Source organism: Takifugu flavidus, chromosome 8 (genome assembly GCF_003711565.1).
Source record: "Takifugu flavidus isolate HTHZ2018 chromosome 8, ASM371156v2, whole genome shotgun sequence".
In the NCBI taxonomy this organism is placed as follows: Eukaryota; Metazoa; Chordata; class Actinopteri; order Tetraodontiformes; family Tetraodontidae; genus Takifugu; species Takifugu flavidus.
In genome coordinates this window covers 15,910,228-15,934,708 of record NC_079527.1, presented here as the reverse complement: position 1 = coordinate 15,934,708, position 24,481 = coordinate 15,910,228, and the positions used below count along the sequence as shown (strand labels likewise).

At 53.9% G+C, this 24,481-nt stretch overlaps 3 protein-coding genes across 4 annotated transcripts in view; 2 read left to right on the top strand and 1 right to left on the bottom strand.

Moving 5' to 3' along the window:
* Positions 1 to 11,965, bottom strand: part of clcn6 (chloride channel 6) — a 14,043-nt gene extending 2,078 nt beyond the window's left edge. Inside the window, exons 1-22 of the mRNA XM_057041656.1 lie at positions 11,791 to 11,965; positions 10,829 to 10,888; positions 10,655 to 10,720; positions 6,141 to 6,206; positions 5,989 to 6,055; positions 5,713 to 5,831; positions 5,497 to 5,623; positions 5,348 to 5,415; positions 5,197 to 5,255; positions 4,991 to 5,123; positions 4,575 to 4,688; positions 4,044 to 4,210; positions 3,860 to 3,971; positions 3,653 to 3,782; positions 3,407 to 3,560; positions 3,139 to 3,295; positions 2,961 to 3,067; positions 1,257 to 1,443; positions 823 to 983; positions 587 to 743; positions 367 to 474; positions 161 to 286 (exon numbers count right to left, since the gene is read on the bottom strand). Of these exons, the coding sequence (XP_056897636.1) occupies positions 161 to 286; positions 367 to 474; positions 587 to 743; positions 823 to 983; positions 1,257 to 1,443; positions 2,961 to 3,067; positions 3,139 to 3,295; positions 3,407 to 3,560; positions 3,653 to 3,782; positions 3,860 to 3,971; positions 4,044 to 4,210; positions 4,575 to 4,688; positions 4,991 to 5,123; positions 5,197 to 5,255; positions 5,348 to 5,415; positions 5,497 to 5,623; positions 5,713 to 5,831; positions 5,989 to 6,055; positions 6,141 to 6,206; positions 10,655 to 10,720; positions 10,829 to 10,888; positions 11,791 to 11,868 (2,523 nt within the window). The 5' untranslated portion in view covers positions 11,869 to 11,965. The remainder of the gene's footprint in view (positions 1 to 160; positions 287 to 366; positions 475 to 586; positions 744 to 822; positions 984 to 1,256; positions 1,444 to 2,960; positions 3,068 to 3,138; positions 3,296 to 3,406; positions 3,561 to 3,652; positions 3,783 to 3,859; positions 3,972 to 4,043; positions 4,211 to 4,574; positions 4,689 to 4,990; positions 5,124 to 5,196; positions 5,256 to 5,347; positions 5,416 to 5,496; positions 5,624 to 5,712; positions 5,832 to 5,988; positions 6,056 to 6,140; positions 6,207 to 10,654; positions 10,721 to 10,828; positions 10,889 to 11,790) is intronic.
* A 473-nt stretch (positions 11,966 to 12,438) lies between these two features.
* mthfr (methylenetetrahydrofolate reductase (NAD(P)H)) lies at positions 12,439 to 18,431 on the top strand. 2 transcript variants are annotated; one of them, XM_057041632.1, is made up of 12 exons: positions 12,439 to 12,753; positions 13,526 to 13,787; positions 13,860 to 14,098; positions 14,329 to 14,439; positions 14,662 to 14,855; positions 15,444 to 15,694; positions 15,890 to 16,024; positions 16,118 to 16,298; positions 16,927 to 17,109; positions 17,214 to 17,315; positions 17,395 to 17,514; positions 17,711 to 18,431. In XM_057041632.1, the coding sequence occupies exons 2-12, from the start codon at positions 13,540 to 13,542 to the stop codon at positions 17,927 to 17,929; spliced, it is 1,983 nt and encodes a 660-aa protein (XP_056897612.1). In that variant the 5' UTR covers positions 12,439 to 12,753; positions 13,526 to 13,539; the 3' UTR covers positions 17,930 to 18,431. The 2 variants fall into 2 exon arrangements, with proteins under 2 accessions (XP_056897612.1, XP_056897611.1); XM_057041631.1 differs by having other exon boundaries at positions 12,439 to 12,948.
* Positions 18,432 to 18,761: 330 nt separating this feature from the next.
* Positions 18,762 to 24,404, top strand: slc38a5b (solute carrier family 38 member 5b). Its single transcript, XM_057041651.1, has 16 exons — positions 18,762 to 18,868; positions 19,658 to 19,759; positions 19,828 to 19,897; positions 20,956 to 21,071; positions 21,197 to 21,270; positions 21,336 to 21,428; positions 21,539 to 21,620; positions 21,724 to 21,806; positions 21,884 to 21,942; positions 22,351 to 22,467; positions 22,551 to 22,630; positions 22,740 to 22,840; positions 22,981 to 23,105; positions 23,717 to 23,861; positions 23,941 to 24,044; positions 24,132 to 24,404. The coding sequence occupies exons 2-16, from the start codon at positions 19,704 to 19,706 to the stop codon at positions 24,234 to 24,236; spliced, it is 1,410 nt and encodes a 469-aa protein (XP_056897631.1). The 5' UTR covers positions 18,762 to 18,868; positions 19,658 to 19,703; the 3' UTR covers positions 24,237 to 24,404.
* The last annotated feature ends 77 nt before the right edge of the window (positions 24,405 to 24,481 follow it).

The following is a 24,481-nucleotide window of genomic DNA, read 5'->3' as shown; positions in this document are numbered from 1 at the left end:
ATTATAAAGCTGCTATAAACCTTAACTTCTATACGTCTTCAGTTATAACCTTGTTTTATAAGTATCTGATAAGTTATAAAGCGGTTATAAGCCCTTTATGACAGTTAGACTCCCTTGTAAAGCTGTTATAACCCTTGTATACGGCTTGCGGAGCTCTCACCTCCCCCACAGCGTTGACCACTGGGAGGTGTCTCAGGCCCATGGTCCTGAACAGGTTGAAGACCTGGGAGATGCGGGTGTGGGGCGACACTGTGTAGGGACACGGGTTCATGTACGGGGTGACGTCCTGGGAACACACAACAGTCATCACACGGTCTCTGACAGCTCTGCTCCTCCCAGGGGGGGGGGGGGGGCGACGGCTCGTACCACGATCATGCGAGGGTTGAGCAGCGTCAGGTCCAGGTCGTGGATGTCCGGGTACCGAGGGTAGTCCTCCGTCATCTCGGCATACGACAGCCTGGGCTGGGTGGCGCTCTGCAACAGGAACAGAAGCATCCTGACGTGTGGCTCCACCTCCACCTCCACCTCTGTGTGAGCGTGAGCGTGAGCGTGAGCGTGAGCGTGAGCGTGAGCGTGCATGTCTGACCGACTCGCTCTCAGCGTAGCAGACGCCCCTGATGAGCAGGTTCACCAGCTGAGAGCGCAGGATGAGTCCATGGAAGGTCAGAGGCCTGAAGCGCTCCTCCATGGTCCACTCCTCACTGGGAGACTGGTCCGGGTACAGGTTGGGGTAGGGGGCGTGTCTGGGAGCGACCACAGATGAGAGGGTGAAGCGTGAACGAGTGAAGAGCAGCACGCCGACGGCCTGAGGCTGCCTCTCACCTCCTGTCTAACATCTGCTGCAGCAGGTCCACGCCCTCTTCTGCCGGCTCCACCGCCGAGTTCTGCTCATCACAGACGTTCCTCAGCTCACTGGACGGGTAGGACTTCATGGACTGGCAGCGCCGCCTCTGCTCAGCTGCACGAGACACGACGCTGGACTTCTGCTCCATCAGGGAGAAGGAGGATGAGCCAACAGGATGTTCGTGTGCAGGCTTCAATATCAGAGTGATTCCATGATTTATGTGTTGTAAACGGGATAATAATCTTTCGTGGTGTTTGTGAACGCACTCGTGACAACAGCACCGCCTGCTGGTCACGGAGAAAAACACACCCGGCTAAAACAAGGCTAACGGAGGAAGACGAAGAAGAACCGCCCGGTCGAGCAAATCTAATGGAACAAAGCACTGAAATCCTTCTTTTTCTGCAGGATTGACCTTGTAGTGGATATTGTTGCTGACCAAGATGTTTCCCTTCATGAAGTCTCGTTCATTCTGGCGGTTTTCAGTGACCACGGGGAAGGCGTGGTACACTGTGGTGCGCAGGATGCTGACCAGAGACTGGACACGCGTGTGGGGGTACACGTAGGTCAGGTTGGGCTCCATGATGTCACTGGCTGTCAGCCTGGAACAGAAAACATCCGTCATGTTTCTGCTGCCCTAAAACCAAAGAAATCCACCAATTATTGCTAATTAACTGTTGCAAATCAATGAGTCAAACCCTTCAGCAAGAACATGTGACCTCTGACCCCCACCTCCGGGTGGTTGTTGAAGACACAACTGTACAGGCCGCTCGGGTCCGATGTGTTTAGGGTTAGGGTCAGGGTCAGGGTCAGGGTTAGGGGTTAGGGTCAGGGTTAGGGTTAGGAGGGTCAGGGTTAGGGTCAGGGTTAGGGGTCAGGGTCAGGGTAGGGTCAGGGGTCAGGGTCAGGGTTAGGGTTAGGGTCAGGGTTAGGAGGGTTAGGGTTAGGGTCAGGGTTAGGGTCAGGGGTCAGGGTCAGGGTTAGGGTTAGGAGGGTTGGGTTAGGGGTTGGGTCAGGGTTAGGGTCAGGGTTAGGGTTAGGAGGGTTAGGGTTAGGGTTAGGGTCAGGGTTAGGGTTAGGGTCAGGGTTAGGGTTAGGAGGGTTAGGGTCAGGGTTAGGGTCAGGGGTCAGGGTTAGGGTCAGGGTTAGGGTTAGGAGGGTTAGGGTCAGGGTTAGGGTCAGGGGTTAGGGTCAGGGTCAGGGTAGGGTTAGGAGGGTTAGGGTCAGGGTCAGGGTTAGGTCAGGGGTTAGGGTCAGGGTCAGGGTTAGGGTTAGGGTTAGGGGTTAGGGTCAGGGTTAGGGTTAGGAGGGTTAGGGTCAGGGTTAGGGTCAGGGGTTAGGGTCAGGGTTAGGGGTTAGGGTCAGGGTCAGGGTTAGGGGTCAGGGTCAGGGTTAGGGGTTAGGGTCAGGGTCAGGGTCAGGGGTCAGGGTCAGGGTTAGGGTTAGGAGGGGTAGGGTCAGGGTCAGGTTAGGGGTCAGGGTTAGGGTCAGGGTCAGGGTTAGGGTTAGGGTTAGGGGTTAGGGTCAGGGTAGGGTAGGAGGGTTAGGGTCAGGGTTAGGGTCAGGGGTTAGGGTCAGGGTAGGGTTAGGGTCAGGGTCAGGGTTAGGGGTCAGGGTCAGGGTAGGGTTAGGGTCAGGGGTCAGGGTCAGGGGTTAGGGTTAGGGTCAGGGTTAGGGGTTAGGGTCAGGGTCAGGGTAGGGTTAGGGTCAGGGTCAGGGTCAGGGTTAGGGGTTAGGGTCAGGGTCAGGGTTAGGGGTCAGGGTCAGGTTAGGGGTTAGGGTCAGGGTCAGGGTCAGGGGTCAGGGTCAGGGGTTAGGGTTAGGGTCAGGGGTTAGGGGTTAGGGTCAGGGTCAGGGTTAGGGGTTAGGGTCAGGGTTAGGGTCAGGGTCAGGGTCAGGGTTAGGGGTTAGGGTCAGGGTCAGGGTTAGGGGTTAGGGGTTAGGGGTTAGGGTTATCCTCTATCCTTAAAATGGAGACAACTCATGCTTGTGCAGCGATTCGGTCGGTCGCTTCTGTTGGGAGTCCAACGTTTTGCCTGTTCAAATAAAGGTTCCTGATTCTACCGCAGCCCAGAACCGACCAATGCTGGAAACAGGAACCTTCTGTTTTGGATCTCACTTGTCCATTTGGCTGTCAGTCTCCCACTCCAGGAGCGGCACTCCTCTCAGCTGGATGTGGGCGTCGTAGATTCCTTTGTTGAAGAAGTCTCCGGTCCACTTGGCGACCTGCGAATCAAGACGCAGCCGGTTAGTCCCGTTGGCATCGTGCACGGGTGACGTGGAGCTGCACACAGTACCATCAACGTGATCATGATGGGAAGGCCGTAAGTGATTTCATTGGTAGATTCGATGAGAATGACAGTCAGACTGATGGTCATCCTGACCACGCCCCCCAGGAAGGAAGCAGCCCCGATCAGAGCGAACGTCCCGGAGTAGATGCCCATGCCCAGTTTCCTGAAAGAGGAAGTTTTCTCAGGTCAGAGGACGAAGAGCTGTCCGGTTCTGTCCCGGACCGTCATCACTCACTCCCATCCATCCAAAAAGATCAGGACAAATGTTCATTACACTTTGAGGATGTTGGCAACCAGGCGTCCGAAAGCGGCGCCGCAGAGTAGCAGCGGCACGAAGAGCCCGCTGGGCACCGACACGCCGTAGGTCCAACAGGCCAACAGGAAGTAGAGCAGGAAGAACAGGGACAGGGTCATGGGACTGAAGGTGCCTGATGGGGACAGCAAACAGCAGTTGCCATGACGCCAATGATGAGTGAGAGAGAAGCTGGAGGCGGAGCGTCCAGTTAGTGGCGGGGCTCACCGTCCTGATGGAACAGCTGATGGATGGCAGCTTCCTGCGGGTTAAAGAACAGCGTGGCCATGTCGTTGTAGGTCCTGTTGGGACAGAAGAACTGACGGATGGTGGAGTTGATGTCCTCGCTGCTCCGCACCTGCAAACAAACATTTCCAAATGTTCCACCTGAAGACACGAAACAAGCGTGCGAGACGTCCACTCGGGGTGACCCACTGTGGAGTTGGGCATCATGGAGGGGGGCAGGTCACGGCACTCTCCCAGAAGCATGGACGCAGCAAAAATCACCACCGTCGTCACCATGGTAACCAGCAAACTCTCCAGGACCCTGAAAAAGGCAGTAAGGCTGAGTGTGAGGCTGGATGTGGGTGGTGGACCCCGTGTTGGCTCCAAGGGTCACCTGATGAACTTGGCTTTAGGCTGGATGTGTCTCATGCGATACTTGGCCAAGGCCTTGTTGATACAGTTGAAGAGCGCCCCCAGGAGCCCGCCCACCACGCCCATCATGATGAAGAAGGCCAGGTCAACGGCCGTCCACAGGTGACAGCTCTTGTCTCCGTCTGGACACTGATCGGGCAAAACCACAGATCCAGCGGCTCAATCTTTCATCTGCTTCTCAAAGAACCTCTTTGCTTTCATGTTTTCCTCTTTAAATGCTTTTGTACAACTTCCTTCTTTTGTGTCAAAGTGGAAATAGATTTTTACAAACTCATGAAAAACAATCTGGCATAAAGGGGCGGAGCTTCCTCTCTGGGTGGGGGAGGGGGCAGAAAGGAGGTCTGGACCTGGTCTCTGGGCAGGAAGACTTCATGTCTGGCTGGATGGGAGATCTGCTGCAGCCTGAGCCAGGTGATCCTCCAGGATCTGGTCCTGTTTCTGCATTCATGCCCCCTCCACCGTCACCAGACTGCCAGGACTGACTGGCGGTTACCTTGAACTCTCCAAAGTTGAGCAGCCCAGGCAGCTGGAAAGACCCCCACTTGTTGAAATTGATTCCTGATCGGAAAAAGTTGAGTGTGAAAGCAGCCGACATGGAGGAGAAGAGCTGCGGAGGAGAGGAAAAACGGAACGGTCCATTAGGGGGGGCCATACTGGGACCAGTCCAGCCCAGGACCCAACAACCAACACACCAGTTGGAAGAATAACGCACAATTTTTGTTTGGGAAGGAATCTCCTGTTCCACACGGGAATGTTCTCAGCATGTGTCAGGTGCGCAGATCTTCAGTGAACATTTTACGCTTTAAGAAAAACTGACTTTTGAATTTTGGCGCGTGCTGAGTCCACAGACTGTCAGTAGGAACACACCCGACCTTCATGCCTTCACACCTCACGCATGACTCGACCTACCACTTTCCAGGTGAGGGCCTGATTCCAGAAGGAGGAGCCTTCCTCCAGGCTGAAGAGAGTCCCACCTATGGGAGCCCCGAAAGCAGCAGCGACGCCGGCAGCAGCGCCCGCAGACACAAAGTCCCTCTTCTCTCTGAGAGGAGGAACATGATGAGCCCACGACCTGCAGGTGGTCTGAGCTGCAGGCAGCAAGTGAGCAGCTGTACCTGTCGCTGCGGAAGTACGGGAAGTCCAATTTGATCCTCTTGAAAGTGATGCTCTGAAACTGAGAGGCATTTGGTAACATGGCTATCGCCACGGCAACAGGACAGGCGTCGTGCAGGTTGCCGGTGTGTGTGTGTGTGTGTGTGTGTCTACCTGAGGGAGACCAGCTCCCACCACAGCTCCACTGTGGATCATTGGACCTTCTTTTCCCACAAACAGACCTGAGGAGACGAGAGGTGAGTAAATGTCCCGGTGCCATGAGCTCAGAAGAACGAGCGGAGAGCCGCCAGCTCTCACGTTACCTCCAGCTACGCTGAACACCACTCCCGTCACTTTGCAGAAGAAGGTTCGGAAGCGAACGATTCCAGGGATCCTCACGCCATTAAGGTAACTTTTAATTTCCGGGATTCCCGAACCTGCAGCGATTGGCTGGAGGTGGAGGTGAGCAGGTGAGCAGGTGAGCAGGTGAGCATGGTGACGGTGGTACAGAGGAGAGCGTGTGTTGTGCACAGCCCCACCTCAACAAGCACAACCAGACTAGCGATGAAGATGAAGGTGCAGTTGAAGGCCAGCAGTTCCAGCAGAGACACCACCAGGCAGCCGCCCTCGCTGCACCGCTCCACACAGCTGGAGGCGGCTTCAGGTGGACAACCACACCGACACATGAAGCTAAAAAACGAGACGTGGCACGTGCACCTGGGGCAACGTGCTGATACACCTGACCGGGCATCACATGACGGCCCAACACACACACCCCCACACATCACGCCTCAACACCAGGGTGCAAAAGATACAGTCCCCCACCACACTGAACTTGATATGAGTGAAGAGGTGTACGAAGAAATCCACCAGCAGGCCCACCTGGAGGACAGGCAACGTGTGGGTTACCATAGCAACGCACCTCAAATCACTCAGGAAAAGGAGGAGGAACCAGAAGTTCACTGACCAGACCGACGGTGACGCCGATGGAAAACATCATCACCCACCGCACAGCTTCCTGCTTCTTAGCTGTCTGGGAGAGGATAGACTGGTTATACTGGGGCAGAGGGGGTCCAGGACTGGTTATACTGGGACAGAGGGGGTCCAGGACTGGTTATACTGGGGCAGAGGGGGTCCAGGACTGGTTATACTGGGGCAGAGGGGGTCCAGGACTGGTTATACTGGGACAGAGGGGGTCCAGGACTGGTTATACTGGGACAGAGGGGGTCCAGGACTGGTTATACTGGGGCAGAGGGGGTCCAGGACTGGTTATACTGGGGCAGAGGGGGTCCAGGACTGGTTATACTGGGACAGAGGGGGTCCAGGACTGGTTCTACTGGGACAGAGAGGGTCCAGGACTGGTTATACTGGGACAGAGGGGGTCCAGGACTGGTTATACTGGGGCAGAGGGGGTCCAGGACTGGTTATACTGGGGCAGAGGGGGTCCAGGACTGGTTATACTGGGACAGAGGGGGTCCAGGACTGGTTCTACTGGGACAGAGAGGGTCTAGGACTGGTTCTACTGGGACAGAGAGGGTCCAGGACTGGTTCTACTGGGACAGAGGGGGTCCAGGACTGGTTCTACTGGGACAGAGAGGGTCCAGGACTGGTTCTACTGGGACAGAGAGGGTCCAGGACTGGTTATACTGGGACAGAGGGGGTCCAGGACTGGTTCTACTGGGACAGAGGGGGTCCAGGACTAGTTATACTGGGACAGAGGGGGTCCAGGACTGGTTATACTGGGGCAGAGGGGGTTAGTAACTGGTTATACTGGGACAGAGGGGGTCAAGGACTGGTTATACTGGGACAGAGGGGGTCAAGGACTGGTTATACTGGACAGGAGGGGGTCCAGGACTGGTTATACTGGGAGAGAGGGGGTCAAGGACTGGTTATACTAGGACAGAGAGGGTCAAGGACTGGTTATACTGGGACAGAGGGGGTCAAGGACTGGTTATACTGGGACAGAGGGGGTCCAGGACTGGTTCTACTGGGGCAGAGAGGGTCAAGGACTGGTTCTACTGGGACAGAGAGGGTCAAGGACTGGTTATACTGGGACAGAGGGGTCCAGGACTGGTTATACTGGGCCAGAGAGGGTCCAGGACTGGTTCTACTGGGACAGAGGGGGTCCAGGACTGGTTCTACTGGGACAGAGGGGGTCCAGGACTGGTTATACTGGGACAGAGAGGGTCCAGGACTGGTTCTACTGGGACAGAGAGGGTCCAGGACTGGTTATACTGGGACAGAGGGGGTCCAGGACTGGTTCTACTGGGACAGAGGGGGTCCAGGACTGGTTCTCTACTGGGGCAGAGGGGGTCCAGGACTAGTTATACTGGGACAGAGGGGGTCCAGGACTGGTTATACTGGGACAGAGGGGGTCAAAGACTGGTTATACTGGGACAGAGGCGGTCCAGGACTGGTTATACTGGGAGAGAGGGGGTTAGTAACTGGTTATACTGGGGCAGAGAGGGTCAAGGACTGGTTATACTGGGACAGAGGCGGTCCAGGACTGGTTATACTGGGAGAGAGGGGGTTAGTAACTGCTTATACTACTGGACAGAGGGGGTCAAGGACTGGTTATACTGGGACAGAGGGGGTCAAGGACTGGTTATACTGGGGCAGAGGGGGTCCAGGACTGGTTTACTGGGACAGAGGCGGTCCAGGACTGGTTATACTGGGAGAGAGGGGGTTAGTAACTGGTTATACTGGGACAGAGGGGGTCAAGGACTGGTTATACTGGGACAGAGGGGGTCAAGGACTGGTTATACTGGGACAGAGGGGTCAGTAATTGGTTATACTGGGACAGAGGGGGTCCAGGACTGGTTATACTGGGACAGAGAGGGTCAAGGACTGGTTATACTGGGACAGAGAGGGTCAAGGACTGGTTCTACTGGGACAGAGGGGGTCCAGGACTGGTTCTACTGGGACAGAGGGGTCCAGGACTGGTTCTACTGGGACAGAGGGGGTCCAGGACTGGTTCTACTGGGACAGAGGGGGTCCAGGACTGGTTATACTGGGACAGAGAGGGTCAAGGACTGGTTCTACTGGGACAGAGAGGGTCAAGGACTGGTTCTACTGGGACAGAGAGGGTCAAGGACTGGTTCTACTACTAGGGCAGAGGGGTCCAGGACTGGTTCTACTGGGACAGAGGGGGTCCAGGACTGGTTCTACTGGGACAGAGGGGTCCAGGACTGGTTCTCTACTGGGACAGAGAGGGTCCAGGACTGGTTCTACTGGGACAGAGGGGGTCCAGGACTGGTTTAACTGGGACAGAGAGGGTCCAGGACTGGTTCTACTGGGGCAGAGGGGGTCCAGGACTGGTTATACTGGGGCAGAGGGGTCCAGGACTGGTTCTACTGGGACAGAGGGGGTCCAGGACTGGTTATACTGGGGCAGAGGGGTCCAGGACTGTTCTATACGGGGACAGAGAGGGTCCAGGACTGGTTCTACTGGGGCAGAGGGGTCCAGGACTGGTTCTACTGGGACAGAGGGGTCCAGGACTGGTTCTACTGGGACAGAGGGGTCCAGGACTGGTTCTACTGGGACAGAGGGGTCCAGGACTGGTTCTACTGGGACAGAGAGGGTCCAGGACTGGTTCTACTGGGGCAGAGGGGTCCAGGACTGGTTATACTGGGACAGAGAGGGTCCAGGACTGGTTCTACTGGGGCAGAGGGGGTCAAGACTGGTTCTACTGGGACAGAGAGGGTCCAGGACTGGTTCTACTGGACAGAGGGGGTCCAGGACTGGTTATACTGGGACAGAGGGGGTCCAGGACTGGTTCTACTGGACTGACAGAGAGGGTCCAGGACTGGTTCTACTGGGACAGGCAGAGGGTCAAGGACTGGTTCTACTGGACAGAGGGGTCCAGGACTGGTTCTACTACTGGGACAGAGGGGGTCCAGGACTGGTTCTACTGGGACAGAGAGGGTCCAGGACTGGTTATACTGGGACAGAGAGGGTCCAGGACTGGTTCTACTACTGGGGCAGAGGGGTCCAGGACTGGTTCTACTAGGGCAGAGGGGTCCAGGACTGGTTCTACTGGGACAGAGGGGTCCAGGACTGGTTCTACTGGGGCAGAGGGGGTCCAGGACTGGTTCTACTGGGGCAGAGGGGTCCAGGACTGGTTATACTGGGGCAGAGGGGTCCAGGACTGGTTATACTGGGACAGAGAGGGTCCAGGACTGGTTATACTGGGACAGAGGGGTCCAGGACTGGTTCTACTGGGGCAGAGGGGGTCCAGGACTGGTTCTACTGACTGGGCAGAGGGGTCCAGGACTGGTTATACTGGGACAGAGGGGGTCCAGGACTGGTTCTACTGGGGCAGAGGGGGTCCAGGACTGGTTCTACTGGGGCAGAGGGGTCCAGGACTGGTTATACTGGGACAGAGGGGTCCAGGACTGGTTATACTGGGGCAGAGGGGTCCAGGACTGGTTCTACTGGGACAGAGGGGTCCAGGACTGGTTCTACTGGGGCAGAGAGGGTCCAGGACTGGTTATACTGGGACAGAGGGGTCCAGGACTGGTTCTACTGGGACAGAGAGGGTCAAGGACTGGTTATACTGGGGCAGAGAGGGTCAAGGACTGGTTCTACTGGGACAGAGAGGGTCAAGGACTGGTTCTACTAGGGCAGAGGGGTCCAGGACTGGTCTACTGGGACAGAGGGGGTCCAGGACTGGTTCTACTGGGACAGAGGGGGTCCAGGACTGGTTCTACTGGGACAGAGAGGGTCCAGGACTGGTTCTACTGGGACAGAGGGGGTCCAGGACTGGTTATACTGGGACAGAGAGGGTCCAGGACTGGTTCTACTGGGGCAGAGGGGGTCCAGGACTGGTTATACTGGGGCAGAGGGGTCCAGGACTGGTTCTACTGGGACAGAGGGGGTCCAGGACTGGTTATACTGGGGCAGAGGGGTCCAGGACTGGTTATACTGGGACAGAGAGGGTCCAGGACTGGTTCTACTGGGACAGAGAGGGTCCAGGACTGGTTCTACTGGGGCAGAGGGGTCCAGGACTGGTTCTACTGGGACAGAGGGGTCCAGGACTGGTTCTACTGGGACAGAGGGGTCCAGGACTGGTTCTACTGGGACAGAGAGGGTCCAGGACTGGTTCTACTGGGGCAGAGGGGGTCCGGGACTGGTTTACTGGGACAGAGAGGGTCCAGGACTGGTTATACTGGGGCAGAGGGGGTCAAGGACTGGTTCTACTGGGACAGAGAGGGTCCAGGACTGGTTCTACTGGGACAGAGGGGGTCCAGGACTGGTTCTACTGGGACAGAGAGGGTCCAGGACTGGTTATACTACTGGGACAGAGAGGGTCCAGGACTGGTTCTACTGGGACAGAGGGGGTCCAGGACTGGTTTACTGGGACAGAGGGGGTCCAGGACTGGTTATACTGGGACAGAGGGGTCCAGGACTGGTTCTACTGGGATAGAGGGGTCCAGGACTGGTTCTACTGGGACAGAGGGGTCCAGGACTGGTTCTACTTACATTACTCTCCATCTTCTCGATAACCTCCACGTGGGGCTCGTTGATGCAGCGGTCATAATCCAAACTCTGTTATTCCCAAGAGAAAAACCTGATCAATACCGTCTGGATGAAACGTCCGTCCTTTATTATTTACACCAGCAACATCAACGTGGACCGAGACAATGTGGTTCTTGCCTCGTAGTCTTTCCTGGGTAAAATCTCATCTTCCTCGTCTCTGATCCCCCCTAAAATAGTCTTTGAAACAGAGAGAGAGAAGAAGAGACCAAAGATGAGAAGATGAGGACCTGCGAGACATGGGGGCCGGTCTGGAGCTCCTGTGGTCACGCGCCCCTTCACGTGGTTCATCATACGCAGACCTGATTTCATGATTCCCACAGTTAAACCAATGTTTATCTGAAGCTGAGGTGTGGTCGTGCCATCAGGTGAAGGTACCTCACCAGTACATTCCTGTCAAGAGTGGCATCATGTGACGCTGGGTGTGAAACTTCCTGGGGACAGATGCCAGGACATTTGGACGGAGCAAGATACTGGTTCTTCCAGTTTAATAAAGATGCTTCCTTTACGCCTCTTTCAACCCAGCTTTGTTCTCTGACTAAAACAGGAACATTGTTGTCTTCAGAGCAGGACGACGGGATTCAGCTGTCCACCTGAGGGACACCCCTCTGAAGACAAGTGTCCACGGGTGGGCCATGGACACCCAATTCACACTCTTTAATGCCCAACATCACATGATTGCCGGATGTTCCATCCCGTAATAATGCAAATCACCACCAAGGAAGCAATCAGGGACCCGGTGCAGACTCGAGCTGCGGGATCCTCCAGTTCATTTGGAGGCGGACCGAAGGAGCGAGAGACTGGTGCTACAATTACGCAATGATTCTATAGATTTGGCTGTGGCTCTCTAGAAAGAGCCAATTAGCGTCCCTGTGAGGGAGCAGAGCCCGGGAGCAGAGCCCGGGAGCAGAGCCGGGAGCAGAGCCCGGGAGCAGAGCCCGGGAGCAGCCTGGGAGCAGAGCCTGGGAGCAGGGTGGAGCGCGCGCACAAAAGCGGGAGCGGATGAGACGCAAAGCTTTTCCAACCATTTACACGCGTGATTAAAGCCACAGTAACAGAGGTGCTACGCGTGCTGGGCCTACCATCTCTTCGGGTGTCCGCGACTCTCCATCTCTGCAGCAGCAACACTGGCAACACGCACAGTTCCCCAAACACGCCATCTTCCTTGTTGTGTCACGGTGCGTTCACGCCTGCAGTAAAACTGAAACTTCCATTCACGTGTGGAGGACGCGCCTGATGACGCGTTTGTCCCCAGCCCTTCTCAGAAAGATATTAACCAAACACCAAACCGTATATTTCAAATAGGTTTTAATATAAATCAAACACGGATTTTCTTTCGTCCGAAAAGCTGAAGAAGGAAGTTACCGTGTCTTTGAAAATTCCCAATTCCTACAATTTACAAATCTATCACCTGCTGTGTAGCGAAAATTATTGACAAAAATCTAATTTAAAGGTGATGTGACCAAATAACTGTTTATGCTAAACAATACAAATTCATTATTAAACGCGTAATAAATGTAAATCTGGAAGTTCGTAGAAAGATGCAAAGCATCTCGTTACCATTATCATGGTAGAGATATTTTCAGGCGTCACTTAAAATACAGTGGGAGACTTTGGGTCGCTCTGCCACAGGAGCAAAAAGATGTAAATTGATTGGCATTAATTATAGAATATTGTAAATGTACTGATACGGTAGCACACTTATCAGTTTCAATAAAGTTTTGGGGGGGGGAGAGTTCCGCCTGCGTTAAGGGTTTACTTCCTGTTGTGAGGAAACACAAATTGCATGACTTTTGGCTGGTTTAGAGAAGTTCTGAGTGATAGGTGGTGATTTAATCACCCTATATTTTGTTGTTAAGGAATTGAAATGATCCAAATTTGTTAAACGAGGTGACGTAATGACACGGTCTGTCCATAGCGCTCAGCTAGCCGCTAGCCCTGTGCGTGGCTGCGGTGCGCATGCGCAGCACAGCTTAGCCGCAGCGTTTACGTCCCAATAACATCGAGTGTCCGAGAGTCCGCACAAAGACGACTGGCCGTGGGATGTGAGGCGCCTTCTGCTTTCGCTTTTATTTTGCCTTTAGGCGACTTGTGCAGGAGCAGCGTGGTTTTCGTGCGTCCCCTAACCTTAACCCTACGCACCTCTTCAGCTTCGAGCGTGTGCGCGACTTATGGACAAAAGTTCCCATGTGCACGTGGACGCGCCGATCCTCTTTTACAAGAGCAACCGCATAAAGTTGGTTAGTTGCGTCATAAGAGGTCTTCGTATAGAAATCTAAACTGGTCATTAAAAGCACCGCGTCTGCTCACATGACAAATGTTTTACCAAATAGCTGCAGAGACGTGGCCATAAAGTAGACTTTTGTTTGATCAAGCTTGACTCTGGGACTGCAGCGACCATTTTGGGGGTCTTTCTTCTCAAGGAGGACCTGGATCTTGGCCTCATTGTTGCTGTTGCATCCTTAAGTAACTGGCCGAGTGGAACAGCAAAAACCAGATTCAGGTCTCCAAACCCAGACGGCGTTGAGTCCTGTTGCATGAACTCGGATTACTGTGATAAAACTAATGTTTTCACAGGCACTTAATTCTTAGGGTTTTTTTTATTTTAAAGAGTGTTGCACATCTAACATTGACTCTCCAGCCGTGTGGTCGTTGTGAGCCTCCCATACTGCAGGTGGCAGTCTTGCACCCAGTAATGTTCTTGGGTTATTCGCATTTGAAATGTTTCCACACAGAGTAAAGATGCATCCAGAACTCTGAGTTGTGCCTAGTCTGGACACAAGATGACCCATGGCAACGATGTGTTTCTGTCCCCAGTGTAAGTGGCCATCATGGTGAACCAGGTTCAGAGCGTGGACAGCAATTGGCAGTCAAGTAAGGCCGATTCCAGCGGAGCCAGTAACAGCAGCGGGGAGAGTTCCAAGGAGAGCTCCAGGTGCTCCACGCCGGTGCTGGATGCAGACCGCTCCGACAGGTTACGAGACAAAATGCGCAGGAGAATTGAGTCTGGAGATCATTGGTTCTCGCTGGAATTCTTTCCTCCCCGCACAGCCAGCGGAGCCGTCAACCTCATCTCAAGGTGGAGTGAGAGGAAGGGCAAGCGCCTCGTTAACGTTAATAAGGCTGACGAGGATGACGTTGCTTTCTGTAGATTTGACCGGATGGGTTCTGGGGGGCCCCTGTTCATCGACATCACGTGGCACCCAGCCGGGGACCCGGGCTCTGACAAGGAGACCTCGTCCATGATGATTGCCAGCACAGCAGTCAACTACTGTGGCCTGGAGAGCATCCTCCATCTGACCTGCTGCAACCAGACGAAAGACAAGATCACAGGCTACCTGGGCAAGGCCAAGCACCTGGGCCTGAAGAACATCATGGCGCTGCGGGGAGGTAGGACCTGCACAGGCTTGAGATGAGCAACCGCTCCACAGCAACAGTCCTCACAGTTCAGAAATGCTTTTTAGATGAAAAGGTCTTCATTTTATAGCATTATGGGATGTTAAAGGATTAACATGGCTACATGGGAGCTTCCTCATCTGTCGGCTGCTGAGGTTGAGTCTGTCAGAAGGAGCTCCTGTCTCGGGTTCCTCCTGACGGGTTCCTGTTGATGTTCTGCACAGACCCGGTGGGAGCAGACTGGGAGGAGGAGGAGGGAGGCTTCAACTATGCCGTTGACCTGGTGAAACACATCCGCTCAGAGTTTGATGATTACTTTGACATCTGTGTGGCAGGTGTGCTTGTCCTCTCCTGTCCCCTTCTGTCCTCTCCTGTCCTCTCCTGTCCCCTTCTGTCCTCTCCTGTCCTCTTCTGTCCCCCGTCCTCTCCTGTCCCCTTCTGTCCTCTCCTGTCCCCTTCTGTCCTCTCCCGTCCTCTCCTGTCCTCTCCTGTCCCCTCCTGTCCCCTTCTGTCCTCTTGTCTGTCCTCTCCAGAGGTTGAAGGCTGTGTCTGTCCAGGATACCCGACGGGCCACCCTGAAGCAGAGAGCTACCAGCAGGACCTTCGCCACCTGAAGGAGAAGGTGGATGCTGGAGCAGACTTTGTCATCACTCAGCTCTTCTTCAGGGCTGAGACTTTCCTCAAGTTCCTGGACGACTGCAGGACGATTGGAATCACGTGTCCCATCTTACCTGGAATTTTCCCCATTCAGGTACCAGCGGTGTTTCTCTGTTTGATCCTTTCACTGAGGTGTTGAGAGGAGCTGCAGCAAGTGTAAGTGAACCTAGAGCAGGGGTGGGCAAACATTTTGATTCGTGGGCCACAATGGGTTCTAACATTTGACAAAGGGGCCGGACCAGGAGCAGATGGATGGATGGAGTGCTTTGGTAACCTCACCTCATTGGAGAAAAAATACACATCTTGGGATATGGAGAAAACATGTGCTTTAATTTCAAATGAAAATGAAGAGAAGCATTACAACAAAATATCTGACTTTGGAATGAGTCTTAAAACACTTAAAATCAAATGAATAAAATGTGCCTTTTAAAAAAAAATTAATAACCATTTCTATTTTAAAGCACTGAAAGTTCTGTTATCCTTCAGGATATCACCATCACTCTCCTCCTGACTGTCTTTTTTCTAGTGGGAAAACACCAGAATTGCAGTGAAAATATAACATTAACAAGGTTTATTCATTTAATTTTTCAAGTTTGGCGGGCCGGATTAAAACGTTTAACGGGCCGCGTGTGGCCCCCGGGCCGTAGTTTGCCCATGCCTGACCTAGAACATGGACTTGCAGGGGTACCAGTCTCTGCGCCAGCTGGTCAAACTGTCCAAACTGGAGGTCCCGGAGGAAATCACCAGCATCCTCGAGCCCATCAAAGACAACGATGCTGCTATTCGGAACTATGGAATCCAGTTGGCGGTGGAGATGTGCCGCGTGCTTCTGGACAGCGGGAAGGTTCCCGGACTCCACTTTTACACTCTGAACCGGGAGGTAGCCACCATGGAGGTTCTTCGACAGCTGGGTCTGTGGACCGAAGACCCCAGGTCAGTGCTGTTCTGACCCAGAAGGATCCGCCAGTGTTGCTCATCCTCTCAGGATCTCAACATGTGCAGAAACAAACAGCTCCTAAAGCTTCTCACGCTCCATCGTTGATGCTCCTCGCGTCTGATCCTTCACACACCTGCAAGACGCCACAAATCTTAGTGTCGTGCTCAGTTTGAGTGTCTCTTTTCTGGCAGACGACCTCTTCCCTGGGCGGTGAGCGCACACCCCAAACGGAAGGTGGAAGATGTTCGACCCATCTTCTGGGCATCAAGACCCAAGAGCTACATTTACCGAACCCAGGACTGGGACGACTTCCCCAATGGCAGATGGTAACCTCCATAATGTCCTTACTCAGGACTATGAACGCCTACGAGAGTCTTCAGTGGTGACTGGAATTGATGTCAGTCTTCTGATGCCTTCAGGGGAAACTCTTCATCTCCAGCGTTCGGTGAGCTAAATGACTATTACCTGTTCTACCTGAAGAGCAAGTCCTCCAAAGAGGCCCTGCTGCAGATGTGGGGCGAGGAGCTGCTGAGTGAGGAGAGCGTCTTCGAGGTGTTCACCTTTTACATCACAGCTCAGTCCAACCGCTGTGGACAGAAGGTGGAGAACATTCACACGTTTACCTGTCAGTCTGACCTTCCGCTCAGCCTTCAGGTTTCTTTGCTTCTGATCTGCTTTAACGGTCTTAAAGATTGTTGATGTGGAATCAACAATCTGCTGCTTCCTGGTTGAAAGAGCAACAACACTAAGAAGTGTCTAAAATGCACCTTAAAGGCGTGTGTGTGACAGCGTGTTGAAGACCAGGAGGAGCCGGTGAAGGTGCAGAGTTGCTCCTTCAATCTTCTAAGGAGCAATTAGGAATCTTCTCAGTGTCCCATCCGTCTTTCTGGGACACATGGGAAGATTCTGGAAGCTGAGCCCAGGTTAAAGTTGTAGGAGACATCAGACATGAAGATTATTTCCACACACTTTTAGCTGTATAAATCATGTGAACGCACAGCTGATGACCGATTGGACCTGCTCTGGAGCAGCCAAATGGTCGTAGTGACACCACATGCTTGAGGATGAAGGTTAGACAAAGATGCAGGCCACGCCCCCTGACAGTCTGGGGGGGGGCTCCAACGTCTCTGTCTGTTCCAAACAGGTGTAACGCAGGTGTTGAAAGGGTCCGTGCAGCCGGTGTTGACGGGTGTCCTCGGTTCTGCCGCCTCACCCTTGTGTTCTCCAGGTTTTGTGTCTGCCCTGGAACGATGAGCCTCTGGCCCAGGAAACCAATTTGCTGAAGGATGAGCTGGAGAAAGTGAACAGACGAGGAGTTCTCACCATCAACTCGCAGCCCAACATCAACGGAAAACCGTCTACTGACCCAATTGTAGGATGGGGACCAGCAGGGGGATACGTCTACCAGAAGGTGTCCACGCTAAAACGTGCTAATGCCTGAAATCAGGAAGTTACCGTTTGCTTCAGATTGTTCCAGCTGTGAGGTCACGTGTGTCTCTGTGCTGAACCTCTCAGGCCTACTTGGAGTTCTTCACTTCCAGTGAAAATGTGACGGCTCTCCTTAAAGTTCTGAAGAAGTATGAGCCGCGAGTCAACTACCACATTGTCAACGTGCACGTATGTTCAGTCGTTCCATGCCGGTGCACGACGTGTGTGCGCGTGATCACCTGTCACACTCGCCAATGCTAACGTGCAGGGTCGGAACCTGACCAACGCCCCGGACATGCAGCCCAACGCCGTGACCTGGGGCATCTTCGCAGGCCGGGAGATCGTCCAGCCGACCGTCGTGGATCCAGTCAGCTTCATGTCCTGGAAGGTGAGGCGGAGATCCACGGAGATCCACGGAGATCCACGGAGATCCAAGGAGATCCTGGAAGCACCAACAGATCAGAAGGATTTACTGTCAATCAGCAGATGTCATCCATGCGCTCTTCATTCTCCTGTGTGTGTGTGTGCGTGCGTGTGTGTGCGTGCGTGCGTGTGTGTGCGTGCGTGTGACCCTGCTGCCTCAGGATGAAGCCTTCGCCCTGTGGATCGAGCAGTGGGCTAAACTGTACGAGGACGAGTCCCCGTCACGCATGATCATCCAGTACATCCATGACAACTACTTCCTGGTGAACCTGGTGGACAACGACTTCCCCCTGGACAACTGTCTGTGGCAGGTCATCGACGACATGTTCGAGCTGCTCGATAGTCCTGCGGCGCCGCCCTGTGAGGACGCCACGCCCTAGGTTCTGGCCTCTTTTACCCTGAGGCGGGGGGGAACCGCTCTCTGGAAGTTTGCACAAAAACCTTTCAGCTAGTTTTTTTACCTTCACGATGAGTTTGTTCCTCATCTCTAACATTTAGAAACACTATTTTGTTAAATTCGTGCCTTTGGTGAACGCTGGGGCTCTTTTTTATGGTCACCTGATGTCGTCGTGCCGGTTTTAAACCCTTTAACAAGCCTGTTTATTGAAAAGCCCTCGGGGCAATTAAACTGATCACCTCATGAAATGTTACTGTTACAAGCTAAACAGTGGGAATGTGTTGCCGTGGTAACAGCCCGTAGAGAAATCAACCTGACTAAAGGAAGGAGATGTTCTGCGTGTTGGGGAACACCAGGAGCGCCGGCTGTACCTCCGGATCAGTACCGTAGCTCCGGATCAGTACCGTAGCTCCGGATCAGTACCGTAGCTCCGGATCAGGGTCCTTCTCTATTGATGCCGTTTCATTAAACACAATTCTGACACATCTTTGCGTTGGTTCCTTGATCTTTACTCACGTCATCTTTACTCCTGCGTCGGTGTCCCGACCACGTCTTCTCCCGACCACGTCTTCTCCCGACCACGTCTTCTCCCTCCTGCTCGGCTCTCTCCGAATCCCCGGTCTCATATTTCTGCTTGTTTGGAAAGTTTCCACGTTGGTGCAGCAGTTGGTTACGCAACCCTGTGAATCAACAGACTGTTCAGAGAAGGGTCCAAAGTGTGAGTCCACTGAACCTCAGGGCGCCCAGACAGATGCAGATAACGTGGTCTCTGGCAGGGGGAGGAGCTACAGGGTCTGATGTCACATGTGCCCCCCCCCCCCCCCGCTGCTGAGGACATCCTGATCTGGTCTCTTTCTCACCTCAGAACTTCACCACGCAGGTCAGTGGTCTTCAGGCTCCTCTGGCATCGGTTCTGATTCTGGTGAGTCTGATCTGCCACGTGTTCGTCCTGATCCAGAAGGTCGAGAGTTAGAGAGTTCTTCTTGAAGTCCACAAACTTCTGCAAATTATTTTCAGGACGACGATAGAAGGTTCTGGAAAATAATAAGTAATGAGAACTTTTTCAACGGCTTCATAATAAAAATGTGGAGTTCTGAGATCTTTAAATGACTCTGACGCACGTCAGCCGCGTGTGCACGAGGTGAAAGTAAAAGATGTCAGCGAAAACATGATGTCACACGTGTGTTTGTGTCCAAAAGTCTGTGACTGGGGGATGGGGTGGGACCAGGACAGCTGCAGTCATGTCTGATGAGGACAGGGTGAGGAGCCAGAATCCTGAAATCCTCAATCAGGAACCTTTGCCAAGCCAATCTGTTATGGTTCTTCTGGATCTGTTGGCTTCACACGTGCAGGTTGGGGTGAAGGTGTTTCCAACATGAGTGTGAGACCGGAGCAGGAGGCTCATTCTGAGCTCTTATCGGCACGTCTGATGGACACGATGAAGAGAACAAACGATCCTGGACACAGATGCCTCCACCTCCTCCTTCCTGCTCAGCCACGATTCCGTGATTGATCCTTCCACAGCTCTGAGGCTGGTGTGGAGATGTTGTGGAGACCAATCGTCTTCAGGCCGGTTCTCCTGGCCCACTCAGGAGAACCGGCCACATCAGACGAGATTAGCATCTGCTTCATTCTCTGACGGAGCTTTAAATGAATCATTTGGATGATTCCTCTTTGTAATAACTTCAATATCTTTTATTTTCATCCTCAGATTTGACACACGTGAATCCTTTTGTTCTGCTGAAACATCTGTAAATATGGAAGAGCAGAAACGTTCAAATGGAAACGATGCGGCTCTTCCTCTGGAGGAAGGGTACGTTGACTCCCTGCGTTCCCCGACATATATCTATATATTGTTTATATATTACTGTGATATTTCAGACTGATACCAGAGACGACAACGTTTCTGCATCAGAAGAATGATGGATCGAAAAGTCCTCAGTTCACAGATGTGAGTAGAAACACACAAATGACTTCCTCTGTAACTCAAATGGTCTCTGATGAGGAGGGGGTGGGGCCAACACCGGGGGTGGGGCCAACACCGGGGGGTGGAGCAGATACAAGGGGCGGGGGTGGAGCAAATACAAGGGGCGGGGGTGGGGCCAACACCGGGGGGTGGAGCAGATACAAGGGGCGGGGGTGGAGCAAATACAAGGGGCGGGGGTGGGGCCAACACCGGAGGGGTGGAGCAGATACAAGGGGCGGGGGTGGAGCAAATACAAGGGGCGGGGGTGGAGCAAATACAAGGGGCGGGGGTGGGGCCAACACCGGGGGGTGGAGCAGATACAAGGGGGGGGGTGGAGCAAATACAAGGGGCGGGGGTGGAGCAAATACAAGGGGCGGGGGTGGGGCCAACACCGGGGGGTGGAGTAAACACATGGGGTGGAGGTGGTGTGAACAAGGGGGGGGGGCAACATCAGGGTTAGGGAATTTTTGGATGGGCTGGTGGGAATTCAGGGGGTTAGGGGACGGAGAAGGTGCTCCATCTCAGCTTGTGTGTGTGTGTGTGTGAGTATGTGTGTGTGTGTGGTGTGTGGTGTGTGAGTATGTGTGAGTATGTGTGAGTATGTGTGTGTGTGTGTGTGTGTGTGTGTGTGTGTGTGTTGTGTGTGTGTGTGTTGTGTGTGTGTGTGTGAGTATGTGTGTGTGTGTGTGTTGTGTGTGTGTGTGTGTGTGTGTGTGTTGTTGTGTGTGTGTGTGTGTTGTGGTGTGTGTGTGTGTGTGTGGTGTTGTGTGTGTGTGTGTGAGTGTGTGTGTGTGTGTGTGTGTGTGTGTGTGTGTGTGCGTGTGTGTGTGTGTGTCAGTGTGTGAGTATGTGTGAGTATGTGTGAGTATGTGTGTGTGTGTGTGTGTGTGTGTGTGTGTGTGTGTGTGCGTGTGTGTGTGTGTGTGTGTGTGTGTGTGTGTGTGAGTGTGTGTGTTGTGTGTGTGTGTTGTGTGTGTGTGTGTGAGTGTGTGTGTGTGAACACTGCTTGTTGTCTTTAACGGTCTCTCTTTGTGCTCCGTCAGTTTGAGGGTAAAACTACGTTCGGAATGTCCGTCTTCAACCTCAGCAACGCCATCATGGGCAGCGGCATTCTGGGATTGTCGTACGCCATGTCGAACACGGGCATTGTGCTCTTCCTGTGAGTGCACACACACACACACACACACACACACACACACAGGTGTGGGAGTGTGGGAGGAGCTCCGCCAGCAGGAGCTCCTCCTCCATCACCGAGCGGTGAGAAGATGGCGTCTGTGTCTGCAGCGTCCTGCTGACGTGCATCGCCTGCCTGTCCTGCTACTCCGTGCACCTCCTGCTGTGCAGCGCGGGGGTCGTGGGTAAGGCTCACCTGCTGCAGGTCTGGCTCCGCCCCGCTGGCTCCTCACCTGCCCGTCTGTTCCAGGGATTCGTGCCTACGAGCAGCTCGGCCTCAGAGCCTTCGGACATCCAGGGAAGATTTTAGCTGCCGTTGTTATAACTTTGCACAACATCGGAGGTGAGGGGTTCGAAGTGCTCACAACACGTTAATTACACCCACAAAGACGACATGAGGGTGCTGAACGGCTCCCAGGACGTCACATGACCTGCTCCTCTGCTCACCTGCAGCCATGTCCAGCTACCTGTTCATCATCAAGTCGGAGCTGCCGCTGGTCATCCAGGCCTTCCTGGGACAGACGTCCAACTCTGAGTGAGACCCAAAGTTTGGCTTCGATGACACGTTACTGCAGGCTGAGCCACATTTGTGCCAGCGCGCGTGTGTGTGTGTGTGTGTGTGTGTGTGTGATCAACAGCAACTGGTTCATGAATGGAAACTACCTGATCATCATCGTCACCCTCAGCATCATCCTCCCTCTGGCTCTGATGAAGCACCTGGGTACGCCCTCGAACCCCGTCTGGGACGTCTGTGGTTGCTGTTCATGGTCTTGAGGTGCTCCTCTCATGTCCCTGTAGGCTACCTCGGATACACCAGCGGCTTTTCCCTCTCCTGTATGGTCTTCTTCCTGTCAGCGGTGAGCCTCAGACGCTGGGTCACGTGACCGCTGGGTCATGTGACCCAGCGGTCACGTGACCCAGCGGTCATGGAGGTGAGATCTCCAACAGGTAACAACCACACGTTTGTGGCCACCTGCTACAAACACAAGAGGGCGCTGCAGCTCAACACGAGGATGATGTTTTTAGCCCCTCCATCATAACGGTTTATTAACAGTTATTACAGCCCACCTGAACGTGTAATAACCTCCCACGTGCGCTCGTATCAGCAACATGGAATAAATGAACTCCTGGATAACAGAAATATGAGTTTGCATGTAGCAGCTACCTGCTGCTTTAGCCCTGGCCAACGCTCTCGGAGGAGGAGGAGCCCAGGGAGGAAGGGGCCGTCTTCAGGTGTGTGAACAGGTGCGTCTGTGTCTCCTCAGGTGATCTACAAGAAATTCAACATCACGTGTCCTCTGCAAACGTTTGGCAACGCGTCTGTGAGCGACCTGGTCCCAGACGACGGCTGCACCACCAAGTACTTCACCATCAACCAAGAGGTCGGCTTTGACCCTCCAGCGCGTGAACTTGTGAGTCGTCCTCACGCTCCCTCAGTCACGTGAGAACTTCATCCCAATTTCAGACGGCGTACACCATCCCCATCCTGGCCTTCGCCTTCGTGTGTCATCCCGAAGTTCTGCCCATCTACACAGAACTCAGCAAGTAAGATGCTCCGATCATCAGAGAGGAGACGATGGTGGAAACGCAGAAGCAGCTTGATGTTCGTCATGATTAAAATCTGATAAATCTCCGTCTGCTTTGGTCCCGGAAGTCCCACCAAGAGAAGAATGCAGAACATTGGGAACGTTTCCATCCTGGGAATGTTCACCATGTATTTCTTCACAGCCATATTTGGATACCTGACCTTCTACGGTGAGGAAACATCTGCAGAACTCGTGAACACGACCTGGTCACCACCTAAGTGTGTGTGTGTGTGTGTGTGTGTGTGTGTGTGTGTGTGTGTGGTGTGTGTGTGTGTGTGTGTGTGTGTGTGTGTGTGTGTGTGTGTGCAGAAAACACCGAAGCAGAGCTTCTTCATACCTACAGTCAGGTGGATCCTCTGGACACTCTGATCCTCTGTGTTCGAGTTGCTGTTCTTGTTGCCGTCACTCTGACTGTACCCGTGGTTCTGTTTCCTGTGAGTCCACACACACACACACACACACACACACGCACACACACACACACACAACCATCCAGAGGGCCTATGTTCTGGCGTGGTGGGGTCAAAGGTCATCCATACTGAGCCCCTCCCTGAGGGAGAACGCAGACGTCTTTTTGGCCCCTTGAGGCCACAGCCTCATTATTTGGGTCACCCTTTGGGGGAGGGTGTAGGACCCTGGTCTTGGGGAGCCCAGCCTGATGGGGGCCTTACGGAGCAAACAAGGAAGCCAACAATGTGGACCCCCGAACACCCAGACTGGACCTGGAGACTCTGTCCGACCCTCACTGGTAACTGGTTACGGCCCGTTTAAGGGGGTCCGGTACCCCCACACCCCAGATCAGTACCCACAGGAATCCTCAAGGGATACAGTCAAATCCAGGTCCACAGAACACTGAGGATGGGGAGCTGGTCCACTCTGAATCCCAGGTACAGCTGTTCAGTGGCCCCTCCCCAGGGAGGCCCAGGAGTGCGAGCCCCCGCCAGGACACCCCCACGCTCCACGTTTCCATTTGAACATGGAATGAACGTGTGCTTTAACGCTGCTTCCGTACCTCAGACGTGCACGTGTGCTCGTGTCCTGCCAGATTCGCCGCGCCCTCCTGCAGCTGCTGTTTCCAGGGAGACCGTTTCACTGGCTGCGCCACGTCTGCATCGCCCTCTGCCTGCTGCTCGTGGTCAACCTTCTGGTCATCCTGGTCCCAGACATCCGCGACATCTTCGGCATCACAGGTCAGAGGTCGCCCAGCGTGGAAGCTTCAGCCAGATGGTGATCTGTGATGGCAACCATTGATGTGTCCTCTGTTACCAGGGGCAACCACCGCTCCCAGCCTGATCTTCATCCTCCCAGGACTGTTTTACATCCGCATCATCCCGACCAGTCAGGAGCCCATGAACTCCAGACCAAAGATCCAGGTTGGTAGAGACAGTTGTAACAGAGGTCGGAGGTGAAGGTCGGAGGTGAAGGTCACATCATAGAACATTCGGCTGTTCTGCCTCCAGGCGGCGTGTTTCACAGCCCTGGGCTTCATCTTCATGACCATGAGTCTCACCTTCATCGGGCTGGACTGGACGAGTGGAGACAAGCGAAGTCTGGGAGGTCATTAAGACGCCGGCACGTCCGCGGGACCGTTGGGGCGTTTGTGGACCGAAGCAGTAAAGGACACGTTGGGTTTGGCTCAGCAGAACACGACAGGCGGGGCTCCCCGGGCCCACGCAGAACCTCCACCAAGTCTTTGTTGGACCAAAGTAAAACTGGACAATATTCAGAGCAAATCTAGAAGGTTCTGTTCTCCCAACACAACGGCAGCGAGTGATTTCGCCTGTTGGAGTGAAACGTTTTAACTAAAAGA